Raw genomic sequence first — 14,296 nt, 5'->3', positions numbered from 1 at the left:
ACTTCCAATACGACCAAGGTCCTCCTCATGAACTGCAATACGCATGCGGCTGGCGTGCACTGACTGCTTTGTAAATCGCTCGCAGTGAATGAGAGGCTGGTAGCTGGTCACGTGGCTTCCTGTTTATTTCTTACCCACAATGCCTTGCACCTGACATTTAAATAACCCTTTGCACGCTCTCACTTGACTATTCGAGAAACAAGGAACGAGTACTGGGTCTCCCTTTGAGATTGTGGTTTCCTAGCTACAGATAGAGCCTGGAAACTTTTGCTCCAATTCTGACATTTTACGAATGGTGAACTATTCAGTGGAGCTTTTATTAAATAGTCATTGCTTTGGTTGTCAACGGGGATATAAGTTTTAGATTTTCCAGAAGTCATCATGCTAAATACTGAAGAAAGGTAGGCATTGCAATTTTAATGTGTGGACGTTAGCCAGTACAATGAAGTATGCAACTAACTAAAGTTAAACCATTACCTTGCTAGCAATTTAGTATATTTCATTGTTTTTATTATGTCTTGCTGTAGCCCTAACTTGGATATAGCTGGCTAGCTACCTAACTTCAGCTAACTGGCTGGATCTGTTATTTCAGTTTCACTTCTTAATTTCTGATTGGCTTTCTCTGATTAATAACGTAATGTTATTAGTAATTCGTTGGCTAGCCTGCTATGTAAGCAAGACTTATGTCTGGCAGTTGGTTTACCAAGTTATCTAAGCAAGCTACACTACCTCGCTGCATTTTGGCACCGTATAGCTAACTGTTGTTACAGATTTGGATTGTTAGAAAACTACCTAGCCAACAATCTGTCCATGCTAGCCAATACAGCTACTCTATGAGCTAGTTCCTGAAGTGCATAAAGCTAGCTAGCTAAAAAGTTGGCGCTAGCTACCGCTTATGACATACCTAACGCTAGATAATCACTTATCGTATCCTACCGTAATCCACCAAAAATCCAACCAGCTAGCCTGCTGGCTAAATCCAAAAAGGACAGCGTCCCAAATACCAAGCTATCTAGATAGCTAATTGATAGATTTATGTCGCTGTCTGTTTAGATCCTGTACTATAATTGACATATGACTCCAGAATCTTTCTGAATTTCGTTTTAGCAACGATAGTTAGCTAGAGTAAATATTTTGCTAGAGCTAAATGGCCAGCTACGTTTGTTGTCTAGGTAGCTTGCTAAGATAGCTGTTAAATAACCAGCATTACTTAACTCATTATTTATTCTATGATATTAAATCTCCATGATCAATTGTGATCTATGATAAGTCACGCTTAAGGCCGCCGACGAGACTTGTTTTGAAGACGACGTAGCTAGGCTAGCTAGTCTGGTTAGCCAAGTTAGGCATCTTGCAGAAGCTAATGTTTTGAGCACGGCGTACATGGGCAGTGTCAAATTTCTGCAAACATTTCCGCTTTTTCCTTTGCTGCGTCCCCCCTGTCTGGGGGTCTGTGTGTTTTGCGCAATGTACCTAGCTAGCTACATGATGTTCCTAAGACAACATTACAGGGTCAGTAAATAAAATGTGATCTGGCTGAATGCATACAATTATAACTGTGACGATGCGCGTATCGATGCACCGTGCGACCGCCTTGTCCTCAAATCGTAGACACCGCGTTTGCTATGATTAGCTATAACTATGTGCACACATTACAGTCTTATACAGTGACAGTCTATCTACCTAGATACTTAGCTCAAGGACTGAGGATTGCTTTGATTTGTAATCGGCTTTGCAACAAAGAACTGACAGGGAGGGAAATTGCTCTCAAGGGAAGCTGTCTTGTTGCCACAACAGGCTAGGAAAGGCCGAAGATGGCCTTGTAATCTCTTTGAAACACAAATTCTTTATTTTTAGTCTACATTCTTTGTAATATTTTGTACTCTTATGAATTTCAGTTTTGTGTCCTATACATATCCTCACAGTTTTACAGCGTAAAATGTCTACAGAGGCGGTGGTTGTATATTTTACAGCATTGATATTAACCTACATAGAAAAATGAATCTGGCACGGTTCAGAGCAGAGACGTTTTTCCGCTTCAATCGCTAGCATCTGTGGAAGGCAGATGTTGCCCTATAAAAAGCTCTTTGTCTGAAACGCTCAGAGAGCCCAACAGAGCTTTTAGAATTGCTGGGCTTTTGTCAGCTGTGTGTGTCAGGGGAGGCTGCAGGTACTGTATCTGCCGCTCCAAATCAGACGACCATTACATAACTGACTCTTCTGGCTCCCTCCTGTTCCAGACAAGGACGCTAACATAAAGCCTTGCGAGATAACTTCAGGCAAGCCCCACAGCAGTCACAATAGTACAGAAAAACAATTATGACCAGTCCATGTAGGCAGGGCACTTCTTGAGCGGATCGGCAGATTTTGAGAGCGTTTGGATAGTCTGTCCAAGTCCTGTGCTGATTAGACATTAAAAGTGTTTTGACACCACAGTGTGCTGGAAGTCTTGAAAAGTGCATATTTAAACTTATATTTAATCAAAGCTAGGCGAATGATGTTTTTTTTTGTACACAGTGCCTGTCAGGAAGAACAAGTTATGAGAAATGAGCCGACCTATTAAAAAATGGAGCCCCATGAAAATGTCTTGTCATAAAAATGGGTCAATTTATGTAACTTGTCTGGGAAACAAAAAGAGCAGAATAGGGTAATGAACATGTAAAAAAATGGAGGGACGGATTTTGTCCCTGTTAATTCCACAAAGGTGGCCTGAAAGAGGTGGGCAGTTGGGGTGCAGGTGTCAGAGGAGTGCATTGTTGTAGATTAGCAGAGCAGAGTAGAGTTCAGTTAATTCATGGCCGAGACATGTACGTAGACCAGACATTTCGGTTGTCCCAAATTAATTTTATGTGTATGTGTTTGCACACAGCATCATTATCAATTTGGAGCACATAGGATATTCTGTATGCAAGGTCACCTTGTTGTGATATCGATCCCAGCGCAGGCAGGGGTTGCATGTGCCTCTCTCCAATAGCTTGCTCTGGAATTGAGCCAGGCATTGAAAGAAGGGGTGGTGGGAGTGGGGGGGGGGGGGGGGGGGGTATGGAAGTTTGCAGTTGGTTATCAATCATTTGCATTTTCCGTGTCCGCCGTAGAGATAATCAGATGCGTTCATCCGCCCACACATCATCAGTCACAGTTTGATACGCATGACAGGGGTGCCTTCGTTTGTTTTATTTGGTTTTCTGAGCCCTCCGCACCCGCAGGATCTACCACTAATTTGGAAGGGGACTCAGTTTCTGCTGGCACTCTCCTTCCATTCCGGCTGGGAGTCTCCGGCTGAGCTGCCGAGTTGGAGGACACCCAGCATCCTGTTTTTGGAGCTTGTGTTCTTTGGAAACCCGCCACACTCACACTCACCAGCCACCAGACCAAACACTCCACCGAAGCCAATAATTCATTATTCGGGGAACGGCCGGCCCGAAATCGGGCAGCCGGACACTTTATTGTTGAAGCCACGGCGTAGAACCGAAAACAGTGCCGCTGACTGGAAGATCATTTCCAAAGAGTGTTCTTTTGTCTCGCAATAAAACATGTTGAGTGCACGCAGTAATTTATGACCTTATGGTTACTAAATGTTCCTGACACTAATGCACCAGGCACAATGGTTTCCCAACTGGCTAAAGCCTGCAGGCAGCAAGCAGGTTTCCTGCTGACCAAACACAAAGGGGTTGATAGGTCGATTGCTTGGAATAACGCTGGATCAGTAAACACAAAGGCACCCCTGTATTTCGCAGAGGGGGTCCATTCAGAGTCGGGTTCTGCAGTTTGTACACAGCGCACACCCATATTGCTTCACCGGAGACCCCCTCCGACATGTTTTTACTGGTTACACAATCGCTGCACTACCCAGATGTTCCCTGGGGCCGATTATATAAAGCACTTGAGTAAGACCTTTACTTGAGTACGGGATTTTGAGAAATGACCATTCCTTGCCAGTCAGCAGAATCAAAATGATAGCAAGCATGGTTTAGTGGCTAGCAGGTCCGAGTAATAATGGGTTGTTATATTTCAGAGCAAATGCACAGTAACGGTTGGTAGTATGGCTGATGCGCGTTCCCTCGGCTTGCTGTGGGTCTGCCCTGCGTCCTGCTCATATGGGGCAGTGCTCATTGCTGCCACCCTCCCAATTTCCTGACCCAATTCCTCCTTTTATGCCTTGCTGTGACCCTATCTGTGATCAGACCCTGAGCGGGGCCTCCTGCTAGCATGAAATGGGGTGAGTGGGGGCTGGAGAGAGATGGGTGAATGTCAGAGGGCAAGAGTGTTGCCTTTCAAAACAAGCTGGCATTTCAGTCACCAGCTATGAGCTTTTCCATATCGGGGGGAAAAAAAATGACGACTTGAAGAGTCTGAGACTGATTCGGTCTAAGGAACTACAGATTCTGCATTCTGTGTTTGAGATGAAATGGATGACACAGTGTAAATGTAGCAACGGGGACTGTTGTTGAACGTTTTAGCCACTTTGAAATTGTTCGACTTTGAATTGCCGTTCCTGTTGCCCCTTTGAAAACAATGCAAATGGAAAAGGGCACCTGCTTGTTGCCGAATGCAAATCAAGCGGAGCTTTAGGATCAAGACGAGAGAGAGAGAGAGAGTGATCCCATTGCTACCGTACTTTCAAATACACATGATTTCGGATAGTTGGTAGGGAAGGACGAGACGGCAAGTTGTGACACGCAGAATACGGGAAAGGCACGTCTTATGTTCGTTACGGCCATTCAACCACGACTCGGCGCTCCGATGTTCGTTGCCATGCAGATTGGGTCACCTGGGATACTTGTTTAGTTGCCATGGCCGCAGATGATGTGGTTTGCCTTTACGCTGCCCTGCCAAATAATCTGGCTGGAGTTCTATAAACAGATTATTAAAATCGAACCCGTGTTTGTTGTCTCTGAGGTTTTATGTGACAGATGTGTTCCTTTTAGCCCTGGCGGTGGTGGCAGCCAGTGCCAGTACCTAGACTCCCCTTTTTTTTTATTAGCACTGGTGGCTGACACCGTTGTGTGGGACTAAGGCAGTGAAAAACAAACAAGAGAGATGGGTCTTTTATGGGTCTTTTTGGGAGTTTAAAAGCTGCAGAGGTCTGGTAGCGCTGGCGGTCAGATCCAGCTAGACGCTCTCTCGACCCAATGCAGTCAGTGTGCTTGTAGACCCAGTTTGAAGGGCTGTTATTACTGGCCCAAAAACTTTGAACCGTAACCGACACCCCAGCGCTGCGTGTTCCCAGCCCCCGAGCTATTTGCAGACGCGTTTACAGGATCATGTGCTTATTTGTGATGCATGCCTTTGACTAACAGCAGCCAGCTCCGAGCCACTCATTTCCTCCTACCGTCTGAAACGGGGATTTCAGGTGCACTTGTGGTGTCATCGTCCCGGAGGCTATATCACGCAAGACTACTGTACTTTTACAGTAGGCCAAACTTGTTTTGCAGGAAGGCTCGAAAGTGGCAGGGAGCTTAGTTGGCGTCCTGAAAGTCTCTTGTGGTCGAGCCGTTGGGGAGTTTTCAGGAGTCATTAGCTTTTGACACCGTGCGTCTCATCTCCCCGCCCGGGAGCCCAAGGTTAATGGTGTTGCAGCTTTGGTGAGCCGCTGAGCCACGGAACACCCTACCCACGTGGGGATTTATGGGATGTCACTTGACGTGACAGCAGTGGGACGCGGCCTCAGGGTCAGCTGGTGATGGGGGCAGACAGATCTCTCGTTTGCGTCATGGCCCCGGTTTGGTTCGCGGTCGCATCATGCGACCGATTATAAAAGAAATGAAAAGGACGACAGGTCCTGGTGGTGTGTGTGTGTGTGTGTGTGTGTGTGTGTGTGTGTGTGTGTGTGTGGGGGGGGGGGGGGGGGGTGCATTGCTGTGGGACTGAGTGCAGTGTCATGAGTTCTGTCTGCAACACTTCCATATCTGCCTGAGTCTCAGATGTGCTACTTTCAGCCCGCCCCCCATCCAAAAAAACAGCGCCTTTCCTGGATCAGCTTTTCTGACCCCAGTCCCAACCCTAACCACTATCTGAAGAGCAGCCAAAACTGATCCAGGCGCAGCGCTAAGGGGCACGGTGGGGCGGTGTCTGGGAGAAGAAGTGGGGAGGGCAGCTATTTGTGGGACGGGGATTAACACCCCAAAGTGTGATCGCGCTGTTGCAGGGAGCAGAGAGATTGTCTTCAGCAGAAGGCATCTGGTGTTAAGCGTCCTTTTGCTGCGCTTTTGTGCAGCTAAATGCAGTGGCTCTGAAAACTCCTCACCTTTCATCCTGACCTCAGTCTCACGGATTACAGCTACTGAGAGGGTACCAGTCTCAGAGACTCACACGCTACCTCCAGTGTAGTTTTGTGGGTTGAGTGGGTTGTAGTGACATTTATAACACTGCACCTATGCTATCGTGTTAGCCATGTTTGCAGTATCTCCTGCCACTTAAATCATGGAACCATTGCTGTTAAGTGTGAATCCTTAATATTGCAGCATTAACTTTTACAGGACCCAGCAGTTGGTACAACCACAGTGACTCAGTTACCTATGCCCTAGGTAACTAATGCCCTCCTTGTATGTGTGTTGTTGAGTTTTGGCTTGGTCCTCACACCTTATCTCTATGTTCATGTCCCCCCTGCAGTACCTCGTTAATGGGATCCAACCTCCACTGCTCCAGACACCAGGTTCCAGGGCCTCTGTGGTGCTCCTGATGCCCCTCACCCACTAGCGAAGATCCCGGGTGGGCGAGGGATTGGCAGGGATCACTCTCTCAACGTGCTCCTACACAAGGTGAGCCGCCGAACTCTGCCCCCTCCTGCCTTCGACCTTTGACCAACCTCCCCCTAAAAATGCGTCCCAAAAAGATGACATGTCCGGGAAAAAGAGGACGTATGGTCACCCTAGTTTAGAAGTGGTTTTTTTATGGGAGTAACGGTGAACTGCAGATCTGACCACAGTGTATTATGGTTTCACAAAGAATTTCACACGCATTATGTACTTATGTACAAAAATACCAACAGTGTCTTTGCTTTTCTTACTCCCACACAGCACACCCCTCTACATTCACACAAGCGCTTACCGAGTGCAAAGTGTGGACAATATATAGCCAACACAGGGAGTCAGTGTTTACTTCCTGGTTTCTTGAATTGCACCATATGTGTTTTTCTCCACTTTGAATTTTGCTGTGCCAACATAAGCTTGAAATGGTAAACCTCAGTACTTGTTTTTTTCTGTGAAATGTCTTGTGACCTTAAACAGCTGAGGGTGTCTGCAATCATTTTCATTGGCACCGCAGTGGAAAGAGTGCTAGTCCATAGTATCACGCTCTCTCTTACTCTGCTGTCTGCTGGCCAGGGAGCACCAGCTGAAGCACAGAGGTTGTATTTAATTGTGCCATGTTAAATATTTAGGATTAGAGTGACCTTCATAACAATTATATACATAAATTAGGTCATGTGACAGGCCATTTCTTGCAAAGCAGTCATTAAAGCAGGTGCACTGAAACATGGAGAAGGTGAAAAGTATGTTGCTCGGGTGCTAAATTATGACAAATCGATTGTATTATTTTTTTGAACAGCTGGAGAAAACTCTCCCACCCTTCTGTTTGCGCTTCTGCAGTTTAGCTGAGAACAACTGTGTGGTCTGTTTGCACACAGTCGCAGGAATGTAGGTCACTGTGCCTGGCGCTCATATCTTGCCCTTTACGAAACAAACTTGTAAACAAATGTGTTGGCTGAGTGCAAGTTTGTTGCCCTGTTAATGTGTGCAGCATGCACAGTGATCTCCCACAGTCAGGTATACAGTACGTTGCCATTTACACTGTTACCCAGAGAGATGTACAAGATGTGAGAACATCAGACGTTACGTGTTTGACACATAGCAGATTGCTTTTATCCAGAGCGAGATCTCGAAGTCCAGCACAAAGTGCGTCCAACAAAACTTCATAAAATTTTACACAAGTAGGCAAACACCCGTGCCGGATGCAGGACCGAGACCACTAGTGTGCCTGGGACGACACACAACTACCATACAATATCCCCGATAAAAGGACTGTACTATTCACAACACAATACCAACACATACGTTGAAGGAAAACGTCCACATATAATGTATGGGATTAGATGCACATAGTTAATTCGCAGTCGCAATGTAGGATAGTAATTTGGCAGGGCATGCCCCAGTGGCCTCCCTTTGATGAACTCCACAGATATGTATAACATAGGTGACTTACAAAGCTGTCACATCAGCGCAGAGAAACCAAATAAATGACCTCTTCAAGTAATGAGATGCCAGCTGAGAGGGGGGAAGCTTAAACTACCAACTAATTAAAGACTGTCAGTTAAAATGTTCTCCCGAGGTTAACCAAGGCAAAGACAAGAACATTCACGGGATCGCTATGTATACAACGCTGTGTGATTTCTTGCAGTGTTTTGCAACACACCATTAAAATACAGAACAGTTTATCACAGTAACAACGCATTACGAAAGTGGTACTTAGTATATAGTGTATGTGTATTAACAGAATTTTTCACAATAAGTACATGGTATATGTGCATGTTTGTAGTATATGCACAAGGTATATAGTGTGCTCCTATCCCATGTATTGGGCATGTGTACGATTTATCAGTCCATCACTAGGCTTAACCGTCTGTGACATTTGTGAGGCTTACTCAGCCTCTATGCACTGTACAGGTGAATAACCTAACCTTGTTTATGGTTTGTCATTTGGAGTCCATCTGATTATGCTCGGCGGAAATGCTGTTGAAGGCATTGTGAAGGTGTCACCTCCGTATGTATGTATCTGCAGTGGAATGAATGGTTCACACACGTGACCTGGAGCTAAGAGGGTTAGGATCAGACAGCTCAGTAATACCTGTGGGGTCAACATTCCCGTGAGGCCCGTGAAAGACTCACTTGTGAGAGCAAACGGCTGGACTCAATGCAGTATATCCTGAAGCAGATTCGGTCTTAAACTATCACCTGATTGTTTATGGAGATTTAATGGATGACGACTTTAGGGCAGCAGTGTGGCGTAGTGGTCAAGAGCAGGGCTTGTAACTGAAAGGTTGCTGGTTTGATTCCCTGCTCGGCCAGTGCTGCTGTACCCGTGGGCTAAATACTTAACTCACAATTGCCTTGGTAAATTAGTAAATTTCCATAAATGGAAACTGTAAACCTAACCTAATCCACACTGTGGGTAAGAGCATCTGCTAAATGACAATACTAGTACTAGTGCATTTACCACCTCCCATAACAGTCCCATGCCAATTTACAAGAGACTTGTAAATGTTGAAAACTTGTAGGTCAGAGCATGCTCAGACAGACTATAGGGTTGTAGCTGGGATGAAGAGCATTCCAAATGGGAGAGTGAAGCTTCAGTACCCCCAGCACAGAGCTAACAGTCACTGCTGTCAAAGCCTCAAGTTGTGTCAAAGCTGTGTAGAGCAAATTCATCTGATTGGCTGATGCAAGTCAGTGATTGACAGCTGTTGGCAGCTCCACCCCCTGTAGGATCAGTGAAGCCTCACTTCAGTCTCACTGGAGAAAATGACCCACACGGGACAGTGTGCACACGCGTATGTGCACGCGTGCGTGCGCACGTGAGTTTGAGTGAGAGAGAGAGTGAGAGAGAGTGAGAGAGAGTGAGAGAGAGTGAGAGAGAGAGTGTGTGTGTACACATGTGTGCAGTGAAATGTGAATGTCAGCTCGGAACACTGTGTGACCCCCCCCTCCTACCCACTCTCCTTGTGTCCCAGGACGAGAGGCTGACGGTGACACAGGCCAGCTCTGTGAACGGGTCGCCCCCTGTCCTGCACTTTCAGTACCAGCTGAGCGAGCCACGCGTGTCCAGCTGGAACACAGTGCTGTCTTCAGACTGCCTCTTCCTGGAGATCCCCGACGGCGCACTGCCAGAGGGCAGCAAAGAGGGGTACGTGCTCCCCGCCTCACCCTCCCTGCACCTGTACAGCTTCTCACAGTTGCACAGTAAATTATTAAAATTGGTGTGATAAAGTTCTCCCAATGGTGAGGTTGTGGTGTTGAGAGGGATTGGTATCGTGCTTAGTCCTCTAAGTTACTTTCTGTTTGAAGGAGGCTCCAGGTATGGCCTTAACAAAGGAGAGTGCGCATTTCTAGGTACCGAGCCTACGGACAGGAGCACACTATGCTTATAGTAGTTGCAATATATTATCATTCTAAACCCTTCTGATGTAGCCTGGTGTCGTTTGGGTCTGGAGGCACATACGTCAACACTTCGGTCTAAAAGAAGAGGAGGTGGGGGCAGCACTGAGGGGCTACTTCAGGAGAGAGCTGCACTTGCCCCTGCATTGTTATGTAATGGGACGTTTATGTAAAGCTGGCAGTGTCAGTGCGTCATCTCTCCTTTTTTCCACCCCCCCCCTTGCTGCAGCCTCACCAGTCTGCTGGAGTTCGCTGAAGAGAAGTTGAAAGTCAGCTACGTGTTCCTGTGGTTCTACAAAAGCAGAGAGGATCGATGTAAGAGAATTCATGTTTTTTTTTTTCCCTCCCTGTACAAACTATTCCTGCGTGTTTAGTTCTGTGAGTTATGAAGTGAAGCCCCTATGCTGGAATGAGTTGTGGATGATGGACGATCGTTTTAGCTGTCTGTGCTTCTGCCAATAATAACCACAACTCAAAAGTAGAAACGGTATGGTGGATTGGCTTTTAAAGTGCATTCATTCTGATAGACCACAGTAATTTAATATGTGTCTAACAAAGCAAAGGATATTGTGCTGGGGGTATGGCTTGAGTGCTCACATTATTGTGTTTGTGTCTTGCAGTGTCCATTACAAAGACTTTCCACTATATGGGGTTTGAGATAGTGAAACCAGGCCACCCCCTGGTGCCTGCCCAGACAGACCTCCTGTTCATGGTCTACTCTCTGGATCTCACCAGCTCCGATGAAGAATGAAGACGACACCCCTGCCCCGCACCCCCATCCCACAACCTGCGCATCTGTCTACCCTGCCCTGTCCCCGCCTCCCCACCCCCACCCCACTTACTGCCTTTATCCCCCAGCCCCCCCCAAACCAGGCACTGTGCATATAGAACTGGCTGTAGGCTAATCTCCGTGGGACTTGCAATCTGTCTGTCCTCCTGGAGGGTGGGGGTTCTTTGAGGATCTCTGTGGTGATGCAGCACTGATGCAGATGGGGGGGGGGGGGGGGTTGTGGGGACGGGGCTTGGACTGAGTGATCATCCCATTGGTGGTTTGCCATTCCGGCATGTGTCTTAGCAGTTGTCAACTCTTGCAACTGGGAGGGGGGAGGGGGCGGGGTCATTTGGTGCTAAAGTACTGCATATCCTTCAGAAAACCTTGCAAGTAATATCAAAGGGTCTGTGATTTTCTATGTAAGTTGTATACGCAGCATACAGGCCTTGTCTGAAAAGTGCATCGATGTAATGAGAAGCATGCATGGGGTGGATGTTAACAGGGATACTTGCCTGCACCTAGAATGCTTAAGGACTGTAACCAGTGGAATATCTGCATAATGTCAGTTCTTTGGGTAGCATAGTAATTCAAAACTATATTCATTTTGCTCTTCTCAGTGATTTTTTAAAATTTTATTTAAATAAAATTGTAATTGTACATGTCGCTGGGATCTTTCAGCTCAGGTTGGCTGTCATTTAGCGTTTGCTGATTAAGGGGCTTCTGCCAGGGGATAAAGGAAGCATAAAATCAGGCTCGACAGGTTCTCCCCGTGTATTAAGATCATGTTCTCCTACACAGCTATAGGAAGGACAGACAGCCCTTGCCACCTCTTATGAACTCACCTGACTGCATTTTGTGCACCCGAGAACATTTACTGCCTGCGGTGTTGATTGAGGCTTGATTTGTTCATTAGGGGGGGGGGGTGTGGAGGAAGGTATGCAGCAGACTACATTTTAACATGCCCAGATTGAATGTTACAGGCGAGTCAGGCGCCTGGTGCAGCTCACATGGATTTTGTGAAAACCATTTTCCCAGAAAGCAGTAGCTAAAAAACCAAAGGGGCAGTCGTTAATGAACTGACAAGCACTTGAAAGGCTCAGCTGGCTGTGTGATAGAAAATCGTGACATTGACTGACCTGTTATGGTCAATGACACTTGACCCACTTTAGTGGGTTTTCCATCAGCTTAACAGTCCTTTAGCTTACCACCAAAGCCCTTCGGCGGCAGCACATCCACCAAGCCCTGCTTCACAGGGTTCAATGCATAACCACAGAGGTGTAAATATTATAAGGGCCTTTATGTGCCTGCGAAAGTGTGTAGGCACTTATACTCCTCAGTCTTATGAGATGTTCAGATGCCCCCTCCAATGTACATGCACATACACACATATACACACACACACAGAAGAGAGCAGGGAAGGTGACACATGAGCACTTTAGGTGTACACCGGCAGAATGAATGGGTGTGCTTTCGGTTCATTGCATTCAGAGATGTGCCCAGTTCTCCCATTCTTTTTGCAGTGTTTATCCACCTGACAGAATTGCCAAAGAAATGCTCCACGCCCCCTTACCCCCCACCCCCCAACTCCCAACCCACACCCTTCTCCTTCAATGTTAGCACTTCCAAGTCTGCATTCAGGTTGATCCTGTACATCAGTCAAGCGCTTTCTAACAACACCCCCCCCCCCCCCTTCCCACCTGATACAGTTGTGGCGCTTGTAGACCAGACCGCCTGGCCAGGTCAGGGAAACTAGATGCACATACATTCCTCACTTATTGGAAACCTTAACTCGGAGTAGCACAGCGAAGTCCATAATTCAGAAGTTGTGCACATACTTGGCATTGCGTTCTGTCTGTCAGAGTACAACTGCTGGAAGCTTTAGTTTGCATGTGTAGGGGGCTGCTTTCGTTTCTGTAGCTTTCCAAGTAGAGTTTTATTTTTGCTTCTTTTTTTGGATTGATTGTTCTTAGTTTTATGTTTACAGGGAAGTACAAATATTAATCATAAATTGACAATCCATACTCATATATGGGATTTTCTGTATGTTAGAAAAAACAAATAAAAGTGATGTTCTACTTCTGTCGTTGTGTGTTGCTTGAGTATCGCAAATCACACGGGTGAAATTCAGCTGCCACAGTCATAAAGACAAAGTCTGTGGCATTTAAAAAGCCTCCATTAAAAGCTATGTTTCGCACTAGTAGGTCTTCAAAACACTAACAGCTAGACCAAAATAACCCACTGCAAACACTCATCGGTTCACGTGCTTTTCACATTTCATGTTTAGCTTGCTGAAGGTGTGAGCCATTCCATACTGTCTCAATAAACATTTTCTACTTGCAAAAAAAAAAAAAAAAATCATTCTGCTTTCAGGGCCCCAGAGCTCATACACTGTTTGTTGAACGGAGGCTGAACTGTGAAAGGTTGCGGAGCTGTTTCACTGACGCAGTGGCCCCCCCCCCCCCCCCCCAATCTCTGGACAGAGGAGTGTGGTATATCCAGCCAATGGCAGTGTGGCAGTTCGTCTGGCACCTAGCCAGGACTCCGGGGAAGGGTGATTTTTCATGCTATGTTGGGAGTCATGCTGTAAGACCTCGCCTCTCGCTGTGCTTAATACCTTGTCGTCCTACTACTTAACCTTCAGCGCTTTTAAATAGGTGTCTGCATCTGTAACGGGCTTAGGGCCAGTGAACCTGACCCACAAATGTTCATTTAAAAAGCGTTCTGCGTTAACCTTTGCGTGCACACAAAGTCCCGTGACAGGTGTTCCAATCCAGCTACATCTGTTCTGGTCATAGAACGTTTTGCTGTTAGTGTGTTAACAGGATTTAACTGTGTGTTGTATCTGCAGCTGAACACACACAGTCTTTACCCTACCACCCAAGAATCCACACCATTAAGGTCATTCAGTACGCACAGACGCTAGATATGTTTTCTTTGGATGACATGTTGCCTTGTTTCGGGAATGGTATCAGAAATGTATACCCAGAGAACTGTGCAGTCCCAAAATCCCCAGTGCTAAAATGACACAACCAAAGACCAACTTCTGACCTTAATCTTTCCCATCCTTACATAACGGACTTGCGCGCAATGTCGGTACCGAATTAAAACCACAGCATTTCTCAGAAGTCCACCTCCGTGCACAAGCACCGTTTCCACTGAATTGATGGTACAGGTCGAAAGCCTTGAAGACAGTCAGATATTAGAGTAATCCTAATTCTGCAAAACCTTTTAAGATTTGTGGCCACTAAACCTAAAAAGTGATTTGACAAAAAATGCTAATTTAGTGTGATTCTTCAAATAATGTAAATACATTGCTAGTAGATTATGTGGAGAAATAAATCTGATTTCCATATTTTTTTTTATTAATTATTAC

The 14,296-nt window shown here is 46.1% G+C and overlaps 1 protein-coding gene across 1 annotated transcript; it reads left to right on the top strand.

Moving 5' to 3' along the window:
- Positions 1-201: 201 nt before the first annotated feature.
- oaz2a (ornithine decarboxylase antizyme 2a) lies at positions 202-11,024 on the top strand. The gene is given in 6 exon segments (XM_036535023.1): positions 202-401; positions 6,613-6,679; positions 6,681-6,761; positions 9,728-9,900; positions 10,381-10,466; positions 10,772-11,024. Coding segments are annotated over 6 exon segments (558 nt in total). The 5' UTR covers positions 202-381; the 3' UTR covers positions 10,903-11,024.
- The last annotated feature ends 3,272 nt before the right edge of the window (positions 11,025-14,296 follow it).

Source organism: Megalops cyprinoides, chromosome 8, assembly GCF_013368585.1.
Source record: "Megalops cyprinoides isolate fMegCyp1 chromosome 8, fMegCyp1.pri, whole genome shotgun sequence".
NCBI classification, from domain to species: Eukaryota; Metazoa; Chordata; class Actinopteri; order Elopiformes; family Megalopidae; genus Megalops; species Megalops cyprinoides.
The sequence above is the reverse complement of the archived record's forward strand: the minus strand, read 5'-3'. Positions and strand labels throughout refer to the sequence as shown.